Here is a 9,549-nt window from a genome sequence, read left to right as displayed (position 1 = left end):
ATTTACCACTAATAACTCACAAGTAAATATATAAAAAATTATAAGACTACTTTCAACCTAAATTTTAAGAATAATAATAATATTGACTCTGTGAGCCATCTATTTTGAATTCTGACAGTGACAGTACCATTGGTAAAATGCATTTTATTTTTATTTTTTTAACTATTCATATAAAGACACCGACACCTCTATGAAGACCACTCACTATAAAACAAGAAATTTGCGGAGAGAATCCAGTGGCTGACTAATATATATATATATATATATATATATATATATATATATATATATATATATATATATATATAAAAGCACTGATTCTTTGAATTAAATTAAAACAAATGACAGAAATTAAATTGTGTCTGGCAACAAAAAAATTAATTAGTAAAAATACCACTAATTTCATATTTCTCACATAAAATTTCTTACAGAAAACACTATATTATATATTGTAAAAGCAAATAATAATAAAAACTGAACTGCATTCAATAATCTACCTTTTCTTGATGACTCTGTTAAACTAATAATTCACTCACTCACCATTGTTCCAGCTCAAGCACACAACATTTTTTTCTTCTTCTCTCTCTTTTCTCTCTCTTCCCTCTACAGATCCAGTTTCTGTGTGTGTGTGAAATGTGTGGGGTCTCGGTTCTGGCGTTTCTGCTTCTGCTGTCCCTCTGTGCCGAAGCTTCTGTTCACGACTACAGAGGGGAGAAATTCGCCGCCAAAGGCAACGCCTTTGTAGTCCATGGAGGTAGCGAAGGAATTTACGCTTCCGTCCCCAATCTCACCGACGCTTACCCTCCGCCGAATCCTGAATCCTTCATACGGTCATTTCACTTCTCCCTTCAATTTCTTGCCATGTGAAAGCACTTCTCTTTAAGATTTATCTTCATTGTTTAGTGTAACCCGCCAGATTCAGAATTGCTGCATGTTTTTTGTGTGAAAAATGTAATTGACAATGTTAGGGAGCTTGTTGAATTGCTGCATTGAGCTTTCAGTGTGGTGGTTGTGAGGTTCTTGGTAGAATGTGTAAGTAAAATGTGAGCTTTTAATTAACTTCAATGTGTAAGTAAAATGTGTAATTTTACTTGTCAGATTTGAAAAGTCAACTTGTTAGGATACTCATCGTAGGATTTCAACTAGTTGGATTAAAAGCTGGAAAACTGTTTCTCTTGTGGATGAGTCCCAAAACCACTGTTTTTGTTTAGTACTTTGTTGTTAGTTATGCTGATGTTTGAATTGAGCACGCCTTATGCTCAATTCAAGCCAACAGATATAATAAAAGTTTTTAGCTTACATAAAAGTTATGTTGATGTTTTGTTGATTCGGTTTTATATGTTGTAATGTAAAAATCCAGATTGGATAGGATTACATTTCGGAGAAACAAGGAGTTTTCCAACTTCAGCTCATGGCCGATTCAAGCTGTTCTTTTTGAAGTTGAAGATAGAGAGACAATTGGTGGTTCAGCTTATGGGGGTCAAAGGGCTGTCTGCTGCACCGGTGATCTAGCAAAACTCGGTGTGTGTGCTGAAGGGCAGGTGATTTACCGCCCTTCTGTAGAGAATCCTGATTGGCCTCAAGTTTTTGGTGTCTCTTTTAAAATTGATGATGAAGTGGCAGTGCTGCCCATGAAAGCTATACAAATCACAAAAACTGGGATGTATAACTTGTATTTCATTCATTGTGATACTAGGCTTAAAGAATTGGTTGTGGAAGGGAAAACTGTATGGAAAAACCCCTCTGGTTATCTGCCTGGTAGAATGGCACCTATGAAAATTTTCTACCAATTTATGTCTTTTGCATATGTATTGCTTGGGATATTTTGGTTTTCTCAATATGCTAGATTTTGGAGGGAAGTTTTTCCCCTGCAGAACTGCATTACCCTGGTGATAACCCTAGGCATGTTTGAGATGGCTCTGTGGTACTTTGACTATGCTGAATTCAGTGAGACTGGAATCAGGCCAACTGGGACAACCATATGGGCAGTCACCTTTGGGACTGTTAAGCGGACAGTGGCACGTTTGGTCATTTTAATGGTTTCAATGGGCTATGGTGTTGTGAGACCTTCCCTTGGAGGGCTTACATCAAAGGTGGTTTTGCTTGGAGGAACCTTCTTTGTTGCATCTGAAGTTCTTGAGTTGGTAGAAAATGTTGGTGCAGTAAGTGATCTTTCTGGAAAGGCAAAACTGTTCTTAGTTCTTCCGGCTGCAGTGTTGGATGTGTTCTTCATTCTTTGGATTTTCACTTCACTCTCTGCAACTTTAAATAAGCTTCAGGTATTCATCTTCTAAGATTTTCCCAATATTCTTTATTCTTTGAACATCATGTGAGCTTTTTCTTCTGTCTCACACATAAAGTAGCTTTTCTTGTAAATGGACATAACCTGCAGGGCTGCAAAATTTTCACTTTCTTCGGTAAACTTGCCAGTCACGGTTTTCCTTAATTTTTATTTAAAGCACTGTGTGGGTGGCAATTGGGAGGAGGAGTACTGTTATGGTATCATATCCTTTCTAAATTTTGTAGAAATATGACATGACAGTATTATTGAAAGAGTTATCTAGCAGGAGGAGACTCAGGGAGTGAATTGCCATAAAAAAGTACTGTTACATTTCTAACTAATAAATCAGAATATAAGGGCAGATGGGCTATATAGAGTGAAGTAATCAAGTAACATGGGGGAGGACATTACACAGTTCTCCCTCGGGTTTGCCAATATTTTGTATTTTTCATGTTTGATATTTCATGGCTATGTTTTATGATATATATGTAGAAAAATAAGAATTAATGGTCAAATTATAGTTTTTTTTTCTTTAATTGAATTAATGAAATATTCTTTCCCAGGTTGAAGTATCAGACCCTGATGATCTTATTCCATGAATCCTATTCTGTTTTATAGCTTTTGTGCACAAACTAGGATGATTATCTTAGACTTTTGCCATGCTGCTGCATCATGTAATGTGACGACTGATTTATTCACTTTGTCATGTCTTTTAATATAACTATCTAAAATTGACTCTTCTGGGCTTATGAAATGCAACAGGCCAGAAGGATGATGATAAAATTAGATATTTACAGGAAGTTCACTAATGCTTTGGCAGCAGCTGTGATTGTATCTGTGGGCTGGATTTGTTATGAGGTAATTCACAGGCAGAAACATATTTCAATTGGGCTTAGCACGTTAACTACACCTAGTTATTGTACAGTTGACTCAAGGTCATCTATGCAATCAATGAATTCTGATGCTGTAAACAAATTAAAATGAGCTGTAATTTTGTTACCAAAACTAGATCAGGAAATGTGTTAGAAAATAGATGTTATTTGCATATTTACTGGTTTAATTCATCAGTCAATTTTATATATCAAGTCTTCATTATTTTTCTACTTTCTCTTTCAGCTTTATTTCAAATCAAATGATGTATACAATGAGCAATGGCGGAATGCATGGATCATCCCAGCATTCTGGCAAGTTCTGTCTTACTCTCTCTTGTGTATTATCTGCATTCTTTGGGCACCATCTCAAAGTGCAACACGGTAAAAAATCCACCTCTCTCTAAGTTTTTCCATCATCAACATTCTTTAATGTCTGCGTTAGAGCAACATTTCTGTCCATGCACATCATTTGTAACTCACTATTGTTCCTGTTGTTGACAGATACGCTTACCGTGATGATGGGAGCGATGAGTTTGATAGGGATGAGACTACTTTAACGCTCATAAAACCATCACCTATTTCTTCAAAAGATGTTCGAAGTGTGCCAGATGCTAGACCAGTGCAGAGCAGTAACGGGAATTCAAATGATGATTTAGAAGAAGACAAGAGAGAATGAATGATTCTTGCTTCTATTGTACCCCCTTTTGAAAATTAGCTCCATGACTCTTTCTTTAATTCTTTTATCTCCCTTTTTCTCAGGACATACTTCCTTACCAGATTGGATTACATGACAGAGTCCTGTGTGTTCCTGTGATGCCAATGGACAAGAATATAATTTAGTTACTTTTTACTAATACAAAGGAACCTTTTTCCAATCATGCCATGTTATGTATATTATCCATGTGCATGCATGCATACATGTGGGGACACTTGATGGAATTTTTTTAGTTTAGTTTCCAGCTGTATAGCATTCTATCAGTATTTTATTATTTCGTATTTGATGAATGATATTTTGAATCCATGTATTTTTTATTTTTCTGTATGTATATTCTTTCCCTAAAGTTTAAGGATAGAGTTGAGTTGGTAAAGGTCAATAAAAACGATTTATCAATGCAAAGCTATCAACACGAATTTAATAATCCAAACTTTATTTATCTTTTACGATGAATCCAGACTTGTAGTTGTAATTTTACTTTTAGGACTAAAAGAATTCAATTATTGACCTATAAGGAAGAAGAGAAGTGTAGAACAGTTTCTCTCATACTCCATGCTTAGGTGTGCATAAACAAAACATTACCTTTTAAAAAATAATTTAACACAAGCTAATTCAAACGTAATGGTTCGTCACCAATTTGATTATGCTGTGAGCTCGTTAATCCTTTTATATATACACACTCACGTTTAATTGTTTCAGCTCTTCTTACAGAAGATTTTACTTTAAAACGATATCGATGAGTTATCTATCATTCCAAAATGATTATTTCAGCAATAAACATTATTTTTTAAACAATTTTATTTTTAAAAAAAAACTTATCATTTTAGTAATAGATAAGGAGTAATAAATTTGAGAATATAATGGGAAGAAAATGTAATACTTCAAAATATAAGTGAATTCTTTTTTGAAAAGACTAAACAGGAAATAGAAACCCATCTACATTACAACTACCTAACTGTATATACATACATCCAGTTGCTTTCGTTTTCAGGCATCACCTTCATATTTACGCAAATATGGAATACAAAACAGTGATAGATCCAGCTTTTCCTGTTCCTGATGTTGAATTGAACTAAGGAGAATACGAAGGTAGGTTAATGGCTAACAGCTAAAATTAGATGGGAACAAAAACTTATGTGATCCAATCACAGGAATTTTAGCCTTGTGGTCACGGAACTGCATGAACTTCTGGCTTCTCTCTAACAACAAATTATATCTCACATCATTTCCTTTATGCCAACTGGTAACAAAATGTAACATTTAATGTTTACTAAAATAATACCCCCATCATGATTTCAAGTTTTCAACAAAATCCTGTTTATTGATTCTTCTTATTCCTGTACTGTAAAAATAAACTTACTCTTGGTCGAAGGTGATTCAAATGCTTATGTTACCAAAACCCATCCCCTGAAGAACTTCCAAATTCTTGTAGTTTTCTGGTGCGGAAGGAAGGAAGACATAAGCTGCTTGGACGGAATGCTTAACAAAAATACAAAAACGAAAAAGAAATTGTGGCCTACTTCCGGTAAAAGGTATAAGAATGTGCTTACAAGGTTAACATTCAAGTACAGAAACTTGGCCTCCTTTCAGAATGAACCTAACGCAACCTTTCAATAAAACTTAAACTCTTGTAAACAGTGGGTAATTAGTAACTAAGTGGTCCATGAAAGAAAGAAGGAAAATTCAGTAACGATTATCCAATAACAAATAATAAGGCGTCCAAGAATCCAGCCTACCCAAAGTAGTTCGTATCAGATGCACTTATCAAGAGCTATAAAGCTGTGTATACACATTACTCGGTAACCAAATGTGGCAGGATTCTTTATTAAGCAAGGTCTTTTATGTGTGTGCGATATATCTCATAAATACTCTTCTGTTTTCCACATGAACCTCTTAGATAGAAAAAACAGAAGATACATACAGGTGCCTAAAGACGAAATGTATCTAGAACTAAGATTTAAGACAAAGCATATAGTGCAAAACTATCACATTGTATAGAAGTCATTTGAAGCTACAAAAGTAACCGCCCTTTTCGACCTTAGAGAAAATTTATAAAAAAAAAAAACACACGTACAACAAATTCCAATATAAACAAATAACAAAATCTAGAATGTGGTGAGAAATCAAATAACGTGCTTACAGGCAGCAGCATTCAGGGTGAGGGAGGTACTTGGCTTTTCACAAGCCACACCAATCTTCAACACAAGATTAGGGTTTCCCGATAATCGTGGATCATCATGGTATAAATCTTGTTGGAGCACCCACCCGAGAGCTTGAGCAACCTCAGATTGGCCAGCACTCAATTACCCGAACGCTCCAGGGAAAAAATTAAAAGAATATGTCCTAGCTTCTAAGTTGCAAGACTCCATTTCACTTGTTCACTTCAATCACTCCACTCCACTAGTCCCATTCCATCATTCAGATCTCCTCCTCAAGTGCTGGGAAACAGCAATCCCTTCAAAAAAGTCCAAAACAGCATCCTCCAGGTCCTCAACAGTGTACTTGATGTAATTCTCCGGATGCCTCCCACTCTCTATGTGGCCCCTGAACCTCCCAAGAAACGACCTATACGCCGGAATCAGCTTCTCCGATATCGATATCCTCAGCTCCTCCCTGAGCTGCGAATCCGGTATCAACCAAACCGCCTGAGTCCTGTGAACCTCCTCAAACATGGCATTAAAAGCCTTAAACCTCTCCCTCAGAGCATTCCTGGACACCCCAGAAGAAAACCCCCCACTCACATGCAACCCCTCATCCCTCAAACAATACAACACCCTCACCCACGTTGCCCTCTGGTAGCTCGTGGCTGCCTGCCGGAACTTTCCGGTGAGCTTCTTCAAATAATCATCCCCAATCATCTCCCTCAACTCCGGACTCCCCCTCACCTTATGCACAATGTAGTGCACATTGTTCATCACAAACAAGTGAGCCAGAGACGCATCCTTGTAATGCTTACTCTTCCCATCCAAGTTGAATTGTAATATCACAATAATCCAAATCAAGTGCACATCCAAAGGGGTCTTCTCCTCAAACTCAGTCAAATCCAAATCGGGTATCCCAGGATCACCCGAATACCTAGACCCCGTGGATGGCTTAGACACTATAAGCTCATTCAAAGTAACCTTGTAATCAGAGATCAAACTTATGTAGTTCATCACATACCGAGTCAGAGGGTGAATCGTTCCACCAGGAACAGGAACCCTAGAGGGTTCCTTAAGCACGGCGTTCTCAAACTCCGACAGAATCCCCCTCGCAGCCTCCCCCAACCTCGACAGAATCTCCGCTGCCTGAACCCTAATCGACTCCGAGGACTTGGAATCAAACACGACATCAATATCCGGCATCAACTCCGTCAACGCATCGTGCAAATCCAGAATCTTGAACAACTTCTCCGGCGACCTCCGGCTAATACTAATCGCCTCGGCGAAGTTGAAGAGCTGAATCGCAGGGCCCTTCACAGTCTCCATGAAGCAAGCGTCATCGATGGAGGTTCCGACTCCATCGAAGATTTGCTCGCAGAGCTTCTTCTCACTGGCAAAGAGCGTTCTGACGCAGACTTTCGCGGCTCTTATCCAGCGTCTGATTTTGTTCTCGAGCTGCTCCCACTGGAGGCGCTGCACGTCGCCGATGCTGAGCTTCTCGATTCCGAGCTTGCGGAAGCTGGCGTCGACGGAGGATTTTCTGACGCTGCCGTACACCTGGATGCACTCGCGCAAGTAGCCGGAGGAGACCATGCGTTCGGCGATGCAACGGAGGTCGTAGACGGCGTCGCAGGGGATGAGATCGATCTCGCGGATGCTGCTGGTGGAGCGGTAGCTCCCCGTGACGGAGGAAGCAGCGCCGTCGCTGTTGAAACGGAGGAGAGAGGTTTGGCTGACTTCGTCGTTTTCGTCGTTGTCAGGGTGTTTGGGAGAAGAGGAGGAAGAAGGAGGGTCAAGGGTTTGGGAGGCCTCGTCTTCGGTGGTGGGGTCGAAGGGGTTGGTGTGGGAGATGAGGATGTTGCGGAACTCGTCTTCTAAGCGGGCCATGGCGATCTGGATGGCCGAGTTGACTTTCTCCGACACGGAAACGGAGGAGAGGGACCTCTGGATTTCGTCCACCGCCTGCAGGTAGAGATCCGCCTCGTCGCGGTCGCCGGAGAATATCATCTTGTCACGGGCGTCCTCCGACGCCGTCGAGTCCCACCGCAGAATTATCTTCTCCGCCGTGTCAAGCGGGAGGCTCTCCATGATGACCGTAATCAAGGGGCGGAGACACAGAGAAAGATAGAGAGAGAGAGAAAGAAGAAGAAAAAAGAAAGAGATAGGTTTTGTCCGAATAATAGAGAAAGAGAAAAAAGGTGTGGAAAAGGTTGGCGTTTGGGGTAAAAGAGAAGAAGAGAGTTTGTGTGTTGTGTTGTGCGATGTGGGATTCGGGATTAGTAGCGTTTCACTTCTTCTTTCCATTACTCATTTTGACTTTCTAAATGCCGCCGTTCGTAACCTTACAATTTTCTTACACCATTTTTCCTCACCTTTTCCACTCATTTTTTCTAACTTTCTAAATTAAGTTGGATACTAATTTTGTCTTCCTTTCTCTTCTTGTATCAGATGCTTTTCACTGCTACCTTAGTTTCTCCAACTTTGTCTGCTGCCAACAACCTCTCTATTATTCCTTTTCCTTTTCCTTTTCTAGACTCACACTACAACTCTTTGCTTCCAATTTACACACTTGCAAGGTCAGTGAGTGAGTGAGTGAGTGAGTGAATCTATTAACTAACTGCTTCAATCACTTTCCATTTCCATAGGTGTGGGAGGTAAATGAATATTACTATGAATGAGTTTGGGAAAAGTGTTCCATTTGCAACTAATCACCACATCAATGAGAACCAACTGGGTTCGTACTTTTCACAAACGACTCATTACTACATTCATTCCACACTATCTATGTCAACCCTATTATTAATATCTTCCATTTTCTTCTTCAACACAAACTTAATTAATACTCTTCTAACCATAAATACTCAATTATTACTATTATTTTAAATCATTAAATGTAGCTTATTTTACTTTTTTTTCCATTTATGAAAAATCCACTTATATTCTAAGATCGATTTTTTTTTCAAATTTTAGACCATTGAGATACTTGTGTAGTGTGAAAATGATTGTAATTAATTATTATTAATGTGAAATAATTGTTAGTTTTTAAAATTTTTTTTTTTTTATTAAATCTGTTTCTATTTTAATTGCAGGAATATGTCTATTGTAATTATTTTTATTAGGTTGATAAAGTGAAATTTCATATTAAACCAGTTTGATTTATTGAATGACTCATTTTAATTATTTTCGTACTATAAATAGTTCTAAATAGTTCGATGATGTAAAGTTAAGAGTAATTTGATATTACATATTTAAGTTTTATAAGATTAGTATTGTTATGTTATGAAAATAATTATTGTTGGGTAGGCAAAGAGTATCTATGAATGATAGAATAGAAGAAGGTCTTTATCAAATGATTTATGGATAGGTTTTGCAAGCCAATGGTTCGTAAGAGGAATTAAATTGAGTCACGTCCTGTTCCCACGAATCTCCGTTACGGCATTACCTTCTTATCCTTTCTTTCTCTCTCATTTTAACACCAAAAATAAATAAATAAATAATCACACAGCCTGCATATACAACACATTCAATCATAAATATGTT

At 38.0% G+C, this 9,549-nt stretch overlaps 2 protein-coding genes across 2 annotated transcripts; one reads left to right on the top strand and one right to left on the bottom strand.

The window, feature by feature from the left end:
* The first annotated feature begins 339 nt into the window (after positions 1-339).
* On the top strand, positions 340-4,028 carry LOC137819579 (Lung seven transmembrane receptor family protein). The gene is made up of 5 exons (XM_068623473.2): positions 340-830; positions 1,361-2,279; positions 3,044-3,139; positions 3,398-3,534; positions 3,655-4,028. Exons 1-5 carry the CDS (start codon positions 634-636, stop codon positions 3,827-3,829), a joined length of 1,524 nt encoding a protein of 507 aa, XP_068479574.1. The 5' UTR covers positions 340-633; the 3' UTR covers positions 3,830-4,028.
* Positions 4,029-5,840: 1,812 nt separating this feature from the next.
* Positions 5,841-8,302, bottom strand: LOC137819578 (exocyst complex component EXO70A1). The gene has a single exon (XM_068623472.2). The coding sequence runs from the start codon at positions 8,095-8,097 to the stop codon at positions 6,283-6,285; it is 1,815 nt and encodes a 604-aa protein (XP_068479573.2). The 5' UTR covers positions 8,098-8,302; the 3' UTR covers positions 5,841-6,282.
* Between the last annotated feature and the right edge of the window lie 1,247 nt (positions 8,303-9,549).

The sequence above is a fragment of the Phaseolus vulgaris genome, chromosome 10 (genome assembly GCF_051622355.1).
Source record: "Phaseolus vulgaris cultivar YP4 chromosome 10, ASM5162235v1, whole genome shotgun sequence".
In the NCBI taxonomy this organism is placed as follows: Eukaryota; Viridiplantae; Streptophyta; class Magnoliopsida; order Fabales; family Fabaceae; genus Phaseolus; species Phaseolus vulgaris.
Note: the sequence above shows the minus strand (reverse complement) of the source record. Positions and strands in the feature narration are given on the sequence as shown.

What these genes read in the sequence shown, in the direction of transcription:
- LOC137819579 (XM_068623473.2), top strand. Translation starts at nt 634, where the DNA reads ATGTGTGGGGTCTCGGTTCTGGCGTTTCTGCTTCTGCTGTCCCTCTGT. An exon ending in AATCCTGAATCCTTCATACG is followed by an intron (nt 831 to 1,360) that starts GTCATTTCACTT and finishes GTAAAAATCCAG; the next exon opens with ATTGGATAGGATTACATTTC. An exon ending in CCATCTCAAAGTGCAACACG is followed by an intron (nt 3,535 to 3,654) that starts GTAAAAAATCCA and finishes TGTTGTTGACAG; the next exon opens with ATACGCTTACCGTGATGATG.
- LOC137819578 (XM_068623472.2), bottom strand. Translation starts at nt 8,097, where the DNA reads ATGGAGAGCCTCCCGCTTGACACGGCGGAGAAGATAATTCTGCGGTGG.